This window comes from Canis lupus, chromosome 9, assembly GCF_048164855.1.
Source record: "Canis lupus baileyi chromosome 9, mCanLup2.hap1, whole genome shotgun sequence".
In the NCBI taxonomy this organism is placed as follows: domain Eukaryota; kingdom Metazoa; phylum Chordata; class Mammalia; order Carnivora; family Canidae; genus Canis; species Canis lupus.
The window spans coordinates 48,125,152-48,144,246 of record NC_132846.1 but is presented as its reverse complement, the minus strand read 5'-3'; the positions used below and the strand labels follow the sequence as shown (position 1 = coordinate 48,144,246).

Here is a 19,095-nt window from a genome sequence, read left to right as displayed (position 1 = left end):
GTATTTGACAAAGTGCAACATCCACTCATGATAAAAACTCTCAACGAAGCAGATTTAGAGGGAATATACCTTAGCATAAAAAAGGCCATATATGGAAAAACTCAGAGCTAGCCTCATACTCCATGGTGAAAAACTGAGAACTTATGGTCAGAAGCAAAACAAGGATGTCCATTCTCATCCCTTTTTTCTTTTCTTTTCTTTTCTTTTCTTTTCTTTTCTTTTCTTTTCTTTTCTTTTCTTTTCTCTTTTCTCTTTTCTTTTCTTTTCTTTTCTTTTCTTTTCTTTTTTCTTTTCTTTTCTTTCTTTTCTTTTCTTTTTCCTTTTCCCCTTCCCTTCCCTCTTTTCTTTTCTTTTCTTTTCTTTTCTTTTCTTTTCTTTTCTTTTCTTTTCTTTTCTCTTCTCTTCTCTTCTCTTCTCTTCTCTTTTTTCTTTTCTTTTCTTTTCTTTTCTTTTCTTTTCTTTTCTTTTCTTTTCTTTTCTTTTCTTTTCTTTTCTTTTCTTTTCTTTTCTTTTCTTTTCTTTTCTTTTCTTTTCTTTCTTAAGATTTTATTTATTTATCCATGAGAGACACAGAGAGGCAAAGACACAGGCAGAGAGAGAAGCAGGCTCCCTGCAGGGAGCCTGATGTGGGACTCAATCTCGGGATCCTGGGATCACGACCTGAGCTGAAGGCAGACCAGGTGTCCCAACCACTTTTCTTCAACATAAGTATTGGAAGTCCTAGCCACAACAATTAGACAACAAAAGGAAAGGCATCCAAGTTGGTAAGGAAGAAATAAAGCTTTCACTATTTGTATATGGCATGATATTATACATAGAAAACCATAAAGACTCCACCAGAAAACTGCTGGAACTGATAAATTCAGTAAAGTCACAGAATACAAGATCAATGTACAGAAATCTGCATTTCTATATATCAATAATGAAACAGAAGAAAGAGAAATTAAGGAATCAATCCCATTTGTAGTTGCACCAAAAACAATAAGATACCTAGGAATAAACCTAATCAAAGAGGTAAAGGCCTGTACTCTGAAAACTATAAAATACTGATGAAAAAAATTAAAGACGGTACAAAGAAATGACAAGAGATTTCATGCTCTTGGGTCGGAAGAACAAATATTGTTAAAATGTCTATACTACCCAAACATTCTACACATTTAGTACAATCTCTATCAAAATACCAACAGCATTTTTCACAGAGCAAGAACAATCCTAAAGTTTGTATGGAACTACAAAAGACCCTAAATAGCCAAAACAATCTTGAAAAAGAAGAACAAAATTAGAAGCCTCACAATTCTAGACTTCAAGTTACATTACCAAACTGTAGTAATCAAAACAGTATGGTACTGACACAAAAATAGATATGTAGATAAATAGACAATAGAAAATCTAGAAATGAATCCACAGCTATATAGTCAGTTAACCTTCAACAAAGCTGGAAAGAATATCTATTGGGAAAAAGTCTCTTCAACAAATGGTGTTGAGGAAACTGGACAGAACATGGAAAAGAATGAAACTAGACCGTTTTCTTATACCATACACAAAAATAAATTCAAAATGGATTAAAGACCTAAATGTGAGACTTGAAACCATAAAAATCCTAGAAGAGAACAAAGGTAGTAACTTCTTTGAAATTGGCCATAGCAAATTCTTTCTAGGTAGGTCTCCTAAGGCAAGGGAAACAAAAATAAACTTTTGTGACTACATAAAAATAAAAAGTTTCTGCATTGCAAAGGAAACTGTGCTAAAAGGCAACCTATAGAATGGGAGAAGATATTTGCAAATGACATATCAGATAAAGGGTTAGTATCCAAAATCTAAAAAGAACTTTAAAAACTCAACACCCCCAAAACAAATTATCAGAATAAAAAATGGGCAGAAGATGTGAATGGACATTTTTCTGAAGAAGACATACAGATGGCCAGTGAGACACGTGAGAAGATGATCAACATTACTTATCAGGGAAATGCAAATCAAATCAAAGCTATGATGAGATATCACCTCACACCTGTCAGAATGGCTTAAATCAACAACACAAGAAACAACAGGTGTTGACAAGAATGTGGAGAAAGAGGAACCCTCTTGCAGTGTTGATGGAAATGTAAACTGGTGCAGCCACTCTGGAAAATAGTATGGAGTTTCCTCAGAAAGTTAAAAATAGAACTACCCTGTGATCCAGCAATTGTACTACTAGGTATTTACCCAAAGAATACAAAAACCCTAATTCAGGGGGATACTTGCACCTTGATGTTTATAGCAGCATTATCTACAATATTCAAATTATGGATCCAGCTCAAGTGTCCATCAGTTGATGAATAGATAAAGAAGATGTGGTATGTATATACAATGGAATATCATTCAGCCATAAAAATAACATGGAGCTAGAGAGTATAATGCTAAGTGAAGTAAGTTAGAGAAAGACAAATGCCATATGATTTTACTTGTATGTGGAATCTAAGAAACAAGCAAAGGGGAAAAAGAGGCAAACTAAGAAGCAGACTCTTAACTATAGAGAACAAACTGATGGTTATCAGAGGGGAGGTGGGTGGAAGGGATGGGATAAATGGGTGGTGGGGATTAAGGAATGCATCTCTTAGGAGCACTGGGTGATGTATAGAAATGTTTCATCACTGTATTGGACACCTGAAACTAATATACTACTAACTAGAATTTAAATAAAACTTAAAAAATTAAAATTAAAATAAATAGGTCAAATTTTTAAAAAATGAACAAAGGATGTAAATCGATATTTCTCCAAAAGAAGATACACAAATGGCCAGCGAGTATGTGTAAAGATAGATGCTCAATATCATTAGTCCTTAGGTGCCTGCAAATCAAAATCACAAGATATTACTTCACACCAGTTAGGAGGATGTTACAATTTTTAAAAAGATAGAAAATAAAGTGCTGGTGAGCATGTGGGGTAATTGAAACCCTCATACATTTTGATGGGAATGTTAAATGGTGAAAAGCTATAGATATACTTGTTAATCTAGAAAGAAATGTACAAGAGTGTATTTGAAGGCTACCATAAAACTTCAGAGACATAAAAGACTTGAATAAATACTGTTAGATGGAATAAGTTAGTTAATTATAATGTCAGTTTTTCTCAGATTACTAGTGAATTTAAGACAGTCTTAATTAAATTTTTCCAAAGGTGGTACCAAAGATTAAAGACAGGAAATAACCAGGAAAGTTCTGTGGGAGAAAAATTAGTGAAAGTGATCATGCCAAAACATATTTAAACATTCTTAAACTATAATGATCAAAATAGCATGTTATGGTGCCAAAATAGAAGTAAGAGTAGAGCAAAATAGGATATCCAGGATAATGTAATTTTTAATTATATATATTTGGCAAGTCAAGTAAGTGATTAAGGATAGAGTAAAAAAACAGCCAACAGACAAAAAGAACTTAACAGTATATGTGACAAGGTGCTATGAATGAGATGTCAGAATTTCTTGAGATGTCAGAATTTCTTAAAATGTCAGAATAGTAATGCAGGTTTTACTACTTTCCACTGCTTTATTCTCTTTACTTATTGGACCAAGAAATTAAGAATATATTTTTGGGCTTTGAAAAGGTCAAATATCAACAAACATAAAGAAATCCTTTTTTAGAGCTGCATTCAACCAAAGAGGTAATTAAAAGTCCATTCATCATTGTCTTCTAAGCTGAAAAATAGAGCTTTCCAGAATTTGAGTGTAATATAGCGATCACTGTAGCATCTGACTGAATGATGAAAATCAGCCTTCAGTGAGGGAGTACTATATTCTTTCTGAGTGTGAATTCAATCTGAAAATCTAGAATTAATGGACAGAACTACCAAACACTTGACATTCCTGATAGCCTATAATCTTGAGTTAAAATTTATCTAATTTAAAAGAAAAAAGATAAGCAAAGATGACTACATATGGAATCTGTTAAAGCTATCCCATAGTGATCCAGATAAAGGTGCACTGGTGAAAATACGCTATCAGCATCCTTTCTTATTGATATGAAACATTATTACATATTATTTCTAGTATAGTAGATTAGAAATTCTCTAAAATTTGAGGTCCTTATGTATACTGAGTATCCACAATGAATTCAGTGATGTTGAGTTTGAGAAAACATTATTTTACCACTGTTCCTCATCTGTTAAACCAAAGAATGTAAGTAAATGTGGATCGAGATAGAAAGTTTTAGAAAATAAAATTTGTAGCCAAATTCATTGCACATAAGAATCCAAAATAGAATATGTAAGTTATTTATGTTATTGGATTTCATATTATTCATGTTGTGCCTGAGATTGCGAATCCGAGAAACCACCGAGGAACCGACACCGATGCAAACACACAAGGGTTTATTTACAAGCTCGAGCTTGGGTCCAAGTATACCCAACACAGCGGAGCAGGGACTTGGACCCCAAAGTGGGTTACAGCTGGGTTTTTATAGGCTGGTCTAGGGGATTTTCAGAAGGGGTGGAGGAATTCCTCAAGTTCTGTTTACATTCTCATATGGGGCTTAAGGGCATTGAGCTCTGTTCTCATTCTATTATGGGACTTTCTACCATGGGTGTGGGCTCTCTTGTCTTTCTAATATGGGATTCTCTGCCAGGGCAATTCTGAGCTCTGTTGTCTTTCTGATATGGGATTACCTGCTGAGGACATTGAGGACATTCTGCAGTTTTCCCCATAAAGTTGAGCTCTTATTCACAGGGGCCTAAAATGGCTGTACTTGTGCTAATGCTAAACTTGAGGTGGAATGGCCTTGATTTTTCTCGGCCTCCACAATTCAGATTTGCCCTAAAGAGATTATACTCTTTCTACTTAAAACCACACACACACACACTATTTGGTTCACTTAAAAGTGAGCATTCTTGTTGATATACAATATTCATTAAGAATTACAGCTGTTAAAAAAAAAAAAAAAAAAAGAATTACAGCTGTTACAATTCTTTAGACATTTTGGTCTTAGTTTATGATCTTTATGATTGATACCTCAAGTATTCTGTTAACCTGAAGTTGAGCACTTTCCTAAATTGATTTCAATACATTGGTTTTATGCACTTAATTCAGTATTGGAAAGATTTGAGTAAAAATGAAAAATTCCATGTAAGCATTATAAGAGTGTTCTGGGTCAGGTGTTTGAGTGTTCACTAACTGAATGACCTTGGGCAAGTTACTTAAGCTCTCTATGCCTGTGTTTTCTGGGACTCTTGTTATTCTACTCACTATGAGTACGATTTCACCTTCATTCAGGGCCAAATGATGGGAGATAAAGAGGCGAAAGAAACAGGAGGCATAAAAAAAAAAAAGAAACAGGAGGCATGTTGGCCTCATCTTCTTGGAATCACGATTTCTATTTCACTAAACTGAGAGGAAAGAGCCCCTCCTTCAGAGGTGTGGCTCTTGGGGGTTTCCATTGCTACCACTAGCACAGAATATCTCAGAGAGCTGGGGTGTGAGAGAACAAAGAAAAGAGATAAAAGGGAAAGTGATTACTATACTCTCTCTGAGGATTAGGCATTTCCTTACCCGATCTCTGAGCCACAACTAGAGTGCTTTTCCAGAGTTCTTTGTGTGCCACAGAACACACTTTTGGATTTCTGGCTGTGTTAAGTTCAAGCTGGAGATCTCAAAAAGGGGAAAGGGAAAAACGGAGGAGAAGCTGTTAGGTAAACTCCTTGCCAGTTCGGAAATACCTTGGATCTTGATATTCTTCTCAGATACATCTTTTCTACTCTTTACAAAAGAGACCTCAAATAGGTGCATGGAGCATTCTGTTCAGGTTTTATTATTTCAGTGGATGGGACAGGGAAGAGTGGACCTACTCAGTTGTGCTAAGAACCAGATCATAAATTTCCTTTTAAAAAAGAACACTTTGGGGATGCCTGGGTGGCTCAGTGGTTGAATGTCTGCCTTTGGCTCAGGGCATGATCCCAGGGTCCAGGATCGAGTCCTATGTCAGGCTCCCTGTGAGGAGTCTGCTTCTCTCTCTGCCTATGTCTCTACCTCTCTCTGTGTGTGTCTCATAAATAAATAAATAAAATCTTTTTTTTTAAAAAAAGCACTTTTATAATATTTTCACCATCCCTTCTGCTTTTTCTCACCCAAGGCTATTCCCATTAAGATACAATTTGAGGGCAGCCCCGGTGGCGCAGCGGTTTAGCGCCGCCTGCAGCTCAGGGCGTGATCCTGGAGACCCTGGATCGAGTCCCACGTCGGGCTCCCTGCATGGAGCCTGCTCCTCCCTCTGCCTGTGTCTCTGCCTCTCTCTCTAGCTGTGTCTCTACGAATAAATAAATAAAATCTTTAAAAAAAAAAAAAAAAATTAAAAAAAAAAAAAAGATACAATTTGAATTGCATTACTACCTTGAAAAAAATAAAAAAGCTTTATTAGCTCTCCACTGACTCTATAATTAAATATACTTCATATCCTAGCCAAACAGGAATACTTGCTGATACATAGTTATGCTATTCCACACCTATAAGTTTTGTTAAATTTTCTCTACCTAAAATAGTTTTTGAACCTTTCCATTTTTGCCTTTCAAATTCTACACCTTTTAAAGCTTAAATGTACTGCCTTCTTAAAATTTGTTTTAGTTCTCTGTCTTGTTCTTATGTGCTCCCCATAAAAGGAGTATGTGATCTCTTCAGCCTTTGAATAACTGTTATTTTAGTTCATGCCTTTTTAATATGCATATATACATATTTACATATATATACATACATAGTTTTAGAATTAGTTTTGTGTTCAGAAATACAGTAACTATGTCTAGCACAAGCTATTATGTTCAGATCCAAAAAAGTTAGGTAACATTTAGTGTCTATTGTGTACTTTTTCACTTCTGTATAATGGCTCTTTGAGACATTTGTTCTGAATCTCATTCATATGAAGATACTGAGGGTAAGTAAAGCAATATTATGTTAACTCATACAGTGGTAGTTTCTTGAATGCTTCCAACGGATCCCTACCATATAGCAGCTACTCAATACGCATGGCAATAACCCTTTTTTGTTCTTTCTACAGTACCTTGGCCATGTAGAAGTTGATGAGTCAAGAGGAATGCACATCTGTGAAGATGCTGTAAAAAGATTGAAAGCTGTATGTATTTGATGGTTGCCACTGTTGATCTGTATGCAGAAATATTTTCTTAAGAGACTTTTGCTCAGTAAATTTTACTGATTCACTATCCAAAAAGACCGGTATTTCTCTTAAGGCAAAAGATGGAGACTCTCTAATAAAGAGCATCTCATGTTATCCATCTAAAGGTATAAATTATGAAGACCAACTTTGTCAGTTTAGGCCAGACATTATCCAAAGGTACTTTTGATTCAATACCCATATTAAACAAGTGTTATGAAATCTTAGAGATGAATAATGTTCTAAAACCAAGAGAAAACCATTAGTGTCTTAACCTAACTATGATAACTGGGTTATAAATTACTGATGTTAAATTTGCTACAAGAAACAGTAGAAGATAGACTTACCTTTGATGATGGCTAATGAGGTTTACAGCTGGGGGAGAGCTTATTATCTGGACTACTTACTCACCAGTTTTCTTCTGTATATACCTCTAACATAAACAGTGTATTTCCCCTGCCTTTTTTTCCCCCCTGCCTTTTATTACAAACTGCAGCATACTTGAAATGGAGAGTCCTTTTCCAGGATAAATAATGTTTGTTTTTTTTTTTACCTGTTATACCATAGAATAAATCCCAGGCATATGCCTATGTATTTAATAAAAGGAGAGAATGGATTCAGAGTTCATAAAGGTTCACATTAAAGTGTTAATATCATATTTTGGATAGGTTTGAAGAATGTTTCATAAACTCTGACAATCCTCTTCAGAACCATCCTTCTCTCCAATGTGTGGCCTTTTCCCCCTTTGCTATGAAAGCTTTAACCATTACTTCTGCATGCCCTTGCCCCAGACAGCATTAAATATTTGTTTGCTTTGGGTTTGCTGGTATGGTAGGCTGTCACAAGTTTGGCTACTAATGAGTGCTTTTTTTCCTCTCAATTTGCTTAATAATCAAAACTTTTTCTGCTTCTTAGGACATTTTATGTGACCTCTCATTTATAATCCCTCAATACAAAAGATATAAGATTAAGGAAGCCACCTACTTAAATGTATTATATTTTGGAATAAATGTGTGTGATTCTGTAATAGAAAGAGGAGAAAAATAACCAATTATAGTATGCAAGGAACTTAAAAAAAAAACTAATATGTAGACACATGTATACATATGCATACATACCATTTACCTCAGATTTTGGTCATTTAAATTCTTAAATGATTGAAGTTCTTCGTATTCTGATAATTATTAATGTTAAAGGAATTTATTTTCATCTATTATGGTATGTGAAGCTATAATTTATAGACTTGTCATGTCTACCTGAATATAGTCTCCAATTAAATACAGTCTCAGATGTGTAATTTTCCAAGAAACATAAATTCCATCTCTTCTTTAACAGAATAGTTCTAAGTTCACTAGAAGAAGTTTAGCTTAGAAAATTTAAAAAGTAATACTCTGATTTGTCCTATTCATTAAAGAATATTTTAAACATCGTATTACTAATGACTGAAAACATCAGGCAAATCAGTGAGCAGTGACTAAATAGACCTAAAACAAACTACAAAAAGTTATCAAAATCTTATAACTTATTTAACTTACAGGTAGAAGGTCATTGTGGAATGAGCCTTTAGAAAGTCTTTTAATTCAGATTATGGCTTCACATTCACTCTCTAAATAAGGGAAAACTAGGGATGGTTTTAATTTGCACAGAAGATACGAAGAAATGATATTTAATTTGAATGAGCAGCAGATCCTCTTAACTAGTCTTTTTTTGGCCTACTTTTAATTAGAAGCATCTTTACATTGTATAGGTAATATTAAAGTTCACTGTGTAAAACAAATGGATAAAAACAGTACATAAAATTTCTTGTAATCCCAGAGATAGCCACTATTCACCATCTAGTTTTAAAACTAATTTTTTTTAGGGGTGCCTGGCTAGCTCAGTCAGAAGTGCATATGACTCTTGATCTTGAGGTCATGGGTTTGAGCCTCATGTTGGGTATAGAAATTACTTCAGTAAATAAATAAACTTTAAAAAAACTAAATTTTTTAATTGAATGATTTTTTTTTACCTTTTTGTTTTTTTAACCATGCAGAATATTATAAACATTATCATTTAAGATATAAGACTATTTTAGATAATAAAATTTAATAGGTTTATTTTTCACCAAAGATGGGAACCAAATTGCCATTTATAAAATTATACCTATGCCTAGGACAATGTCTGGCACATAGTAGCCGCTCAAAAAATATTTCTAGAATATATAGAAAAGAATTCAGTCCTCAATATGTGGTCAAATCAAATCTCATAACAATTATCATAACCATATTTTACATTTAATGTTTTAAAGATTATGAAACCTTTTGTATCTTTCTAAATGATCCTTATTTCCCTTTGGTCCCTTATGACTAATAAGAATGTTGATTGCTTTTCTGGACATACTTAAACTTTTGAACTTTGAGGAGAAATTGACCACTTCTGAACTTTTCATTCAAGAAGTTCCTTAAAATTTTTCAGACCTACCCTATCCAAGAGACTTGGGGCAAGTATTGTGTATAATTTCACATGGGTAAACATGTATTTAAAAAATAAGATTGAATTTTTGGGTAACTGGGGAACAGTTTCCTGTTTATTATACTCAATGAAACTTCCTCCTATAAATACTCTTTCTAAAGCTTATACTGAGAAGCTTACAGAAGGTTGGAAGTTTTCAGGATGTTGTTCTTCTCAGACCATATTAGTCCACAAACATTTGAAATTTTTGTCTTCTTTTCATGTTTACTATGCCGAAATTTCTAGTTGCCTCCCCACCCCCCACCAAACATTCGTCTAACAAACACATCTGTAATCTGTCAAAAGCTAGGTCTCTTTCTTAGAGCTTCAGATAAATGGAAGCAAATGTAGAAGTGTACAAGGTTATAGATTAAAGAAGAAATAACATGTTTATGGCACTAGTTTGATTGCTAGAATTTTAAAATTTAAAGAATTATATAGCTCAGGTGTACTAGTTAAATAGCAAATCAAACATCTTAAACCTATCATTTGAGTGATGTTTGAACTAAAACTGTGACATTCTAGAGCTTTTTAAATTTGTGAATAATGAGGAAGTTGGATAATTTGCAAGTATAGTTTTTATTTATCCTCAAAGTAGTCCCTCACAATTTAGGATCACTTTAACTGGGATCAACTAGAAGTTACCTGCATAGTTAATATTCTCAAATGAAAAGATATTATAACTAAACAAAATCATCTTTTTTAAAGATTGAGTTTTAAACCTGCTTCTCAGAGCATAAATATGTTTAAATTCTTTTTTACTTTGCATGATAAAGTTAGTTACAGCTATTTACAACTCATTTACTTTGTGACATAAGTGCACAAATTTAGCTACCTTGAGACTTGGATTGTGTGTGATAAAATGACAGAAACAACTATTGCCCATTTTTAGTGCTTCTAATGACATAGTCAGTTGCAGGGTGAGTAGTAATGTCATTTATCAGTCTATTTTGTAAAAAGTATATTGGGCCTTTTGTTATCTTGCTTGACACTGGTCCAAGATGCCCTTCCTTTTAAAAGGTCTTTTCTTCCCATTGTCTCTAAATGTCTCTCCCTCTCTGTCTTGGTTTTAGACTAGTTTCATTATACTGACAGTTTCTAATATGTTGGTTTTTTTATTCACTATTTGATATATTTGCTTTAATATATGTTCTTGTTTTAGCAGGTAAAAGAATCATAACTTGTTTTTTTAAATATACTAATATTCTCTAATACTATCTTTTAATGCATTTAATGCATTTTGCACGTCAACTTTTTTCATTAACATCTGAGGTCTTTTATGAAAAGAGGGCAAGCTACATGTTTAACAAGAGCTTTTTTAGGAGCTGAATTAAATATTAACAGATCTCTTTCCCTTACCTTCCTATCCCTTAAGAATGGTGAATCTTTAACTTTGGGCTGCATCTTTAAAAGCTGATGGTCATTCACAGTCTAACAAAACTAGGGTCACCAAATTTGGCAGTAGAAATAAACTTATAGTCTTATTGCAATAACTATCTGAATTACTTTGTTTTTCCAACTTAAGTTCAAAACATTGTGGGGAAATATTTGATGCTGTTTGTGATTTTCAAAACTTAAGTAGAAAACACTTCAGTGTTGAGAGTAACGAATGAGTTTATAAATTGTCTAAGAGAGTAAAATTTCAGTACGGTTGTCTTTTTCTAGACATTTATGTAACATTAAAAACTGATTATGAAAATTAAAGGCTTAACAACCAGAGTTAAGAAATGTAAAGTTAAAATAGCTTGGGTTAGAACCCATCTACTTTCGCATAAATTCTGATCTTAAAGTTTCTCAGCTTAAAAATTAGTGCTGGAGCCATAAATAGCTATATCTCTTTTATCTACATAGTTTAGAATTGTATACTTATCACTGTCAATGCAAGTTTTTTTAATTCTAAAACCAGTAGCATTTTAAAAGAAAACACTATTTTTAAAATTTTAAAATTTCAGTTGTGGTCCACAGATGTTTGGTTCTCAGATATATTTGTTTTTTTCCAGCTGCAGTGAAAGCATTAGCTCTGTGTTCTTTAAAAAAGAAGATTTATTCTCTGTTTGGAATAGAACATATCTATTATCTCCCCATGATTGTTGTGGAATTGATCAGCCCACACATACACATGTTTGCAAATTGATCCCAATGGATAAGTAGGAGTTCTCTAAGTTACTTACTGAATTCAGTAAGAAAAAGTCTGACAAGGATTCTTGTTGCACACTCATAATTTAATGTGTTGCATTTTTTTATGTGGTTATTCAAATGTGAACTATTCTTTTTAATTGATGACTTCCATATAGTTGACCACTGATTTTTAAACAGAAAAAATGTGTATGGAAATTGAAAAATATATTTACTACTCACTATTAGGAAATTTAAAATGCAAATCTCACCAAATCAATATGTCTTAATCTTTTTCTTTGCTGCCAAATTTGGATAATCTCTGTTTCAAAAGTAAATAGAGAATACTAAACTAACTAGTTGCTCTGCATGGGTACAGGTTCTGATTTCTTCTCTTTCCATGGATTCTTAGGCCATACAGTATGTTTTCCTGCATTTTCATGCACCCTTCCTTTTTCCCTGTCACTCCTGGTATGGATAACTCTTTAAAACTCTCACTCCCTCCCCTTCTCCAACTTTGCCCTTTACCCAACTTCTGTATGTGCTTATTGGTGTGAAACCCTGGGACATTTAGCCTATACAATAATAGCGCTCGACTTGTCCCCCTGTTCCTCCAGGAAAGGAAGTTCTTCAAAGGCTTCTTTGGAAAAGTAAGTTTAATGCCACATTCGTGCTTGCTTTATAAGGAGTTACACCCCTAGTATAGCACTGACATTCGTTTCTTTATAATACAGGAATTGATTTGACTATATATGAAAATTGATAAATTGGAAAGTTGCTATCTATGATATTAATTGTGCGTCTTTTGATACTGAAATCCAATAAAGAAAGCAAATAGGTTGTAAAGTATTATTTCCTCAAAGCTAGGTGTTTAATTTAATTTGATCTTACAAAGCTGTGCATATTAGCATATTAGTTGGATTTTTAACAAGTGGGTTTTGCTTAGTGCTCAATATTGGCAGAGAAATGGGAAGAAATATTAAGTTCAAGTGGAAATTTAATATACCCCACATTTTACATTTAATGCTAGTACTTTTTTTCAATCTAAATTAAATTTCAGGTGAAGTGAGTGAAAGTACATAAACTAAATCTCTGACGATTCTGTCATTTTTAACCTGGGCTGCTAACCTAAGAACTGTCTTAATTAGTAGTCAACCAAATATCTGTCATTGTGTGGGATGTTCCTTCTGTACATGCTTTTCAAGTAATGATTATTGAATGTTCAGATTTCCTTGGAATTAAGAATATATATACAAACAGGTAACTAACATTTTTGTGTCAGAGTTTATCATTATTTAATTTTGAGTAAGTGCTACAAAATAATTTAGGCTGGAACTTTCCAAACACTACTGCCATGGATATAAATTACTAAGAGTTAATGTGAATATAAAAATCCCATCATAATTGTTTTTTTACTACATGGTTTTGTTACTTTGAAAAATTTGTTTTAAAGAATAGTTTCCATTTTTTTCTCAAGTAAATATTTTAGTTGTAGCTGGTTTTTAAATGTTCATGTAAAAAAAAAATTAAATGTTCATGTAGATCACCTTTATACTATAAATTTGTTTATAAACATATTTGAAGAGATTTTAGATTGAATGGCTTCGTTCAGTCACTGCTATCAATCTGAAATAGAAAATCATATAATTTACCCACACATCACAATAAAATTTCTTAATAGACATTTTGGGTTTGAGTTAAATTAACAGGTCCATATCTAGAAAGAATTAATCCTATAAACATTTGCATCATTACAATTAACCCTCAACAATGCCAGGGGTCAAGGCCTCCAACTTTCCCTGAAGTTAAAAATTCCTGTATGATTTTTTTGACTCCCCAAGAACTTAACTGTAGTAACCTACTGTTGACCTTACCAACAACATAAAATCAATCAACACATATTTTTGTATATTATGTGTATTATATATATATTCTTAAAATAAGAGAAAGGAAAATATTATTAAGAAAATCTTAAGAAATACATTTATAATACTGTACTGTATAAAAAAACTGCATATAAGTGGATTTGCACAGTGCAGTGGTGTTTAAGAGTCAGCTATATAAATAGGCATTACAATTGTTAAGGAAGTTTTTTTGTAGATATTTATTCTTTTCCAAAGAGAATTTCTTAAAGCAGTTTCATATCACCATAATTATTATACAATTTAAACTAGCTTCCAAGTGATGTTTTTAATATGTCTACTTAAGTAAAACAACCTTATGTAGACCTTGTATAGAGAAGGCTACGTTGTAGAAAATACTGATTTTGTTTATAGAAAAAAAACATATTAAAATAACACTTATTAAAAAGTTACAACATGTTGTTAGGGAACAAAGGTAGCTCTCACTTCAAAATCAATCCCAAAATATCAATATTCATTGCTGTACAGAATGGAGTCATGCTACACCTACAAGTGTAGCTGAACTGGGTCACACTGTGCTTGTTGGCTGTTTTCACTGCATTTTACAACATGAATTTTATGGCATGAGAAGGAAAATTAGGAGTCATCTCAATCTTTAAGATACCACTGAATTTATTATTCTCCCTGTTTTACAATGAGGAAACTAATGTTAACAAAGGTGACCTGCCCAAATTCACAGATGTAAGTTAGTAGAAGCTAAAATTTGGACCCAGATAATTTGATTCCCAGAGCCCACAGTTTTAATCACTATGCTTCATAATCACTCTGTTTTCACATTAGTTACAAAGTTAAAAGATTGAACCTTAAGGGTGCCTGGCTAGTTCTGTCTGAATGTGAAACTCCTGATCTTGGGGCTATGGGTTTGAGCCCCACACTAGGTATATAGATTACTTAAAAATAAAATCTTAAAAAAAAATAAAAATAAGAGATTTAACCTTAAAAGATGCCAATAAATAACTTCCTATAAACACATTTCACTTCCTTTCTTCTTTGAAGGTAATAATTTAACTTTGGATTTTACCTCTCAATCAACTTACTTTTTTATTAAGGCTTTAAAGAGTCCTTTTTAGTGGTTTAAACTAATATTTTATTGAATATTTAAATCATACTACTGAGTTTTAGTCTCACAGGATTTCCTTAAAAGATGCTAAGCAGATGAGCACCAGGTGTCTTGTGGCTGTATTGAATCCCTGAATTTGTAGACCTGAAACTAATATTATACTGTATGTTAACTAACTGGGGGAATTTAAATTAAAACTTCTAAAAAAGGGGGAAAAGGTTGCTAAACAACCTCATAACAGCATCTATGAACAAATGTGGTTTTCAGAATTCTTTTGTTATTAAGGGGAGAATTCTTTTTATGGCAGGGTGATTTTATTTTAATATACAATTTTTTTTTTAAAGTATAGTTAAGTCATTTAAAGAGTGGAAAACCAACAAGGAAAAAACATTATCCATAATCTTACCAGAAATGTGTTTTTATTTTTTTTAAGATTTTATTTATTTATTTATTCATGAGAGATACGGAGAGGCAGAGACATAGGCAGAGGGAGAAGCAGGCTCCATGCAGGGAGCCCAATGTGGGACTTGATCCCGGGACCATGGGATCACCCCCTGAGTCAAAGGCAGGTGCTCAACTGCTGAGCCACCTAGGTGTCCCAGAAATGTGCTTTTAAATGAAAAACTTTTATTTATTTTTTGGAAAAACTTTTTTTTTTAATAGAGCCTTTTAAATCTTTCAAATTGCTATCATTCAGCTCACTTCCACATTAATCTACTAGAAATAGGCTGATGAAAGAGACTTGGTTTGTCAAGTTTGCCAAGTCAATTGTGGTTTAATGAGAGCTGAAAATGAAGAATCTCACTGGACAGTATATGATAGGGAATTTGTTTATTTTTTTAATTAAAGTATAGTTGACATATAATATTGTTAGTTTTAGGCATACAAGATAGTGATTTTCTAATTAATTATGAGACACTATGATAAGTGTTACTTACCATCTGTAACCATACAAAGTTTCTACAATATTATTAACTATTGAATAGGAAGTTTTTAATCCAGTATAGTTTTTCATAAATTTTGATACTTTCTTAGCCTTCATGTCTTGTATGGTTTAATGGTCCAAGATAAAGAGAACAACAGTTATCAAGAGGTGTTTCCAATCAAACCCATTTGCGTGATTGTAGGTAGACAGAAGGATTATTAGCACTGAATCTGAATTTATAAATCATGGCCAGGAGAACTGCTTCATCTCCTTCCTAAGTTGTTCCTTAACCTGAACAACCAGTCATTTCTCTATTCCTGCATCACCAGTTAATAGGAGTAGTGCTCAATAGTGAACAGATAAACCTGAATCTGTTACAGTACTGTGTTATTAGCCCATTGTAAGCTTAACACACATCTTAAAACAGAAGGAAAAAACCCTGACACTTTGAAATAACTTTTCCCAAACTAGCTACATTAAATTGTTCACTGTTGTTAGGAGAGCCAAGAATGTACTCAGCTTTTTAGGAAGTACTGTATACAGCTTCATTAGTGTTTTTGGCCATACCAAGCAAATAACTTGATTAACCAAGTAATTATAATTACATGGCACTTAACATTTGAAAAAGATTTTATAATTTTAATATATTTGAGGAACTCCATGAGCTAAGTAGTCTATATTACCATTTTATCAGGAACTGACTGAATACAAAGATATGAAATGTTCTTAGGCTACCCTATTAGGTCTCTTTTTAAAGCCATCATATTAGAAAAACTCAGTTCAGTCTACTTCCTGTGAGTTCTTCTGTGTGTTTCCTTTAATACTCCTGCAAAATACTTTGTTTCTGGACTCCAAAGGCTTAGAGATTTTTTTTCCCGTACACCAATCAATTTTTTGCAACATCAGCTAGTTACCCAGCAATTTAACTCAATACTAACGCTGTCTGCCTGAAGATAGTGTCTGATCCCATGGGTTAAGGATTCAGTCCCATAAGACTGCTCCCACCCTACTTCAGATGCCAATCACAAGTAATAGGTCTCCAGATTACCTATAACTTCTGTCTGGTTTGGCTACAAATCAGAGGTTCCCACAACCCCCTCTTCAGGTTTAATTTGCTAGAGCAGCTCGCAGAATTTAAGGAAATATATTATTTATTAGATTATTTAAAAGATATAATAATGGAAACAGAAGAACAGCCAGACCAAGAGCTACATAGGGTGAGGTCTGGGAAGGTTCCAAGCACAGGAGCTTCTGTCCCTTGGAGATGGAGTATGACTCCTGGTGTAGTGTGTTTTCCAACCTGGAAGCTCTCTGAACCTTGGACAATTAGGGTTTTATGGAGACTTCCTCACATAGGCATGACCAATTCTTAATTCCATTTCTAGCTCCTCTCCCTCTCTGGAGGATGAGGTATGAGATGGAGCTAAAAATTCCAAGCTTCTAATGGCTTATTCTTTCTGGTAACCAGCCCTTTTATAGGAGCCTACTCAGAGTTACCTCTCAAGTGTTCTTATCACTAAGGAATTTACAAGGATTTTAGGAGCACTGTGTCAGGGTTGGAATCAAAGACCAAATACTAGAATAAGAGATGCTTTCAGTGCTCTTATCACTTGGGAAATTAGGAAACTACAAGGGTTTCAGAAGCTCTGTGCCCAGAACCAGGGGCAGAGACCAAAAAATACCTTCCATTATCTCACAGCTATTTGCTTATATTTACATAGAGCTTTATAGTTATGATATGCTTTGACCTACTTTCTAATCTGCTACTCACAACCACTCAGTGAATTAGGATAGTTCATGAAACTACATTTTACAGATGAATAAACAAGCTCGAAGAGGTCACCTAGTTTAGTACTAAAGGGCAGTGCCTACCCTGAAACCAAGGTTTTCTGAAAGTTGGTACAGAGTTTTCTCCTACTCCATATTTTATGGTCTGTCTTTCATAAATACACTAAATAGCTTATGGGCCTTAATGCTTCCCACAAATATGCTTTGTATGCCCTGTGCACCATTTATAAACTTGAATTAGTTGCCAAAATTTCAAACACTGGAAAGTTTTTGCATAAAAACTAGAATATCTATCTTAAGAATTGGAAGATCTGACAAAATGGAATGCCTTCTATGTGGCAACAGTGGCTTGAGCTAAGTAGCCACTGTACCTTTTGTTTGCCTGTTTGCCACAATCCCTGCAACTCCCTATCATGCTTAGAGTCAGCCTGCTTTACTCCTTTTGTTACCTGCTGTTAATCCTGTAGGCATTTGAGTTTCTAAACTCCTCCCTGGACTATTATGTCACTTTGAATTGGGGTGGGGGGCAGTTCTCACTGTATAAAAAATCACAAAAATATTACATCTGTTCTAGCAGATCCTGTTAATATACCACCAAACATATTTTTTCTCATGTTCTTATGGTTTTTCAATTGTTAACTGGCATAATTAGAAATTATTATATTTTGGAGAATACATGTTTTTTTTTTAATTTTTATTTATTTATGATAGTCACAGAGAGAGAGGCAGAGACATAGGCAGAGGGAGAAGCAGGCTCCATGCACCGGGAGCCCGATGTGGGACTCGATCCCAGGTCTCCAGGATCGCGCCCTGGGCCAAAGGCAGGTGCCAAACCACTGCGCCACCCAGGGATCCCGTGAATACATGGTTTTATGTTTTATTTTTTTAAAGATTTTATTTATTCATGAGAGACACAGAGAGAGAGAGAGAGAGGCAGAGACACAGGCAGAGGGAGAAGCAGGCTCCATGCAGGGAGCCCAGTGTGGGACTCGATCCCGTGCTCTGGGATCATGCCCTGAGCCAAAGGCAGACACTCAACTGCTGAGCCACCCAGTCATCCTAACCATGGTTGAAAAGTAATATGTTGTTATGTTGTTTTTACCTAATTCTCAAGAATGAACATTGTGTGGTATTTATAACTACTCTTAAGTATGTATACTCAACATCTGCATTCTATTTTAGATTTCCCAGATTTTCTCCTCTATAACAAATCATACTTAATGCTTATCTTCATTCTGGATCATTTTCTTTAAAGTGAGGCAATGGGGGCAGCTGGGTGGCTCAGTTGGGTAAGCATCCAGGTGTTGATCTCAGCTCAGGTCTTGATCTCAGGGTCATGAATTCAGGCCCTACACTGGGCTCCATACTTGGTGTGGAGCCTACTTAAAAAAAAAAAAAAAAAAAGAAAGAAAAAAAGTAAGGGACTATCTGCTGCCTCTTTCCTTATCTGCCTGTTTTTTAAATTCCTATGGCCTTTTCTCTATACATTTTACCTTTTTGTATGTTATTAGATATATCTTTTATGATTTGGGTTTTTTTCCCAAAAAAATGAATAATGAAGTATAATGAAGTGCATTATAACCTTTCTGAAGAAAAAAAGACAATCTCAAGAGTTATCAGAAGATTTCTAGTCATCCTTGGTTTCATTATTTCCTGTAACATGATCA

General features: G+C 33.9%; 1 protein-coding gene across 20 annotated transcripts in view; it reads left to right on the top strand.

Moving 5' to 3' along the window:
• The window catches only part of NUMB (NUMB endocytic adaptor protein), a 162,650-nt gene that overhangs the window by 111,798 nt on the left and 31,757 nt on the right, over positions 1–19,095 (top strand). For 14 of the 20 annotated variants that reach the window (XM_072839222.1, XM_072839210.1, XM_072839213.1 and 11 more), the window contains 2 exons: positions 7,015–7,089; positions 12,351–12,383. In XM_072839222.1, coding sequence (XP_072695323.1) covers positions 7,015–7,089; positions 12,351–12,383 — 108 coding nt within the window. The remainder of the gene's footprint in view (positions 1–7,014; positions 7,090–12,350; positions 12,384–19,095) is intronic. The other 6 variants (XM_072839225.1, XM_072839226.1, XM_072839217.1 and 3 more) reach the window with 1 other exon arrangement.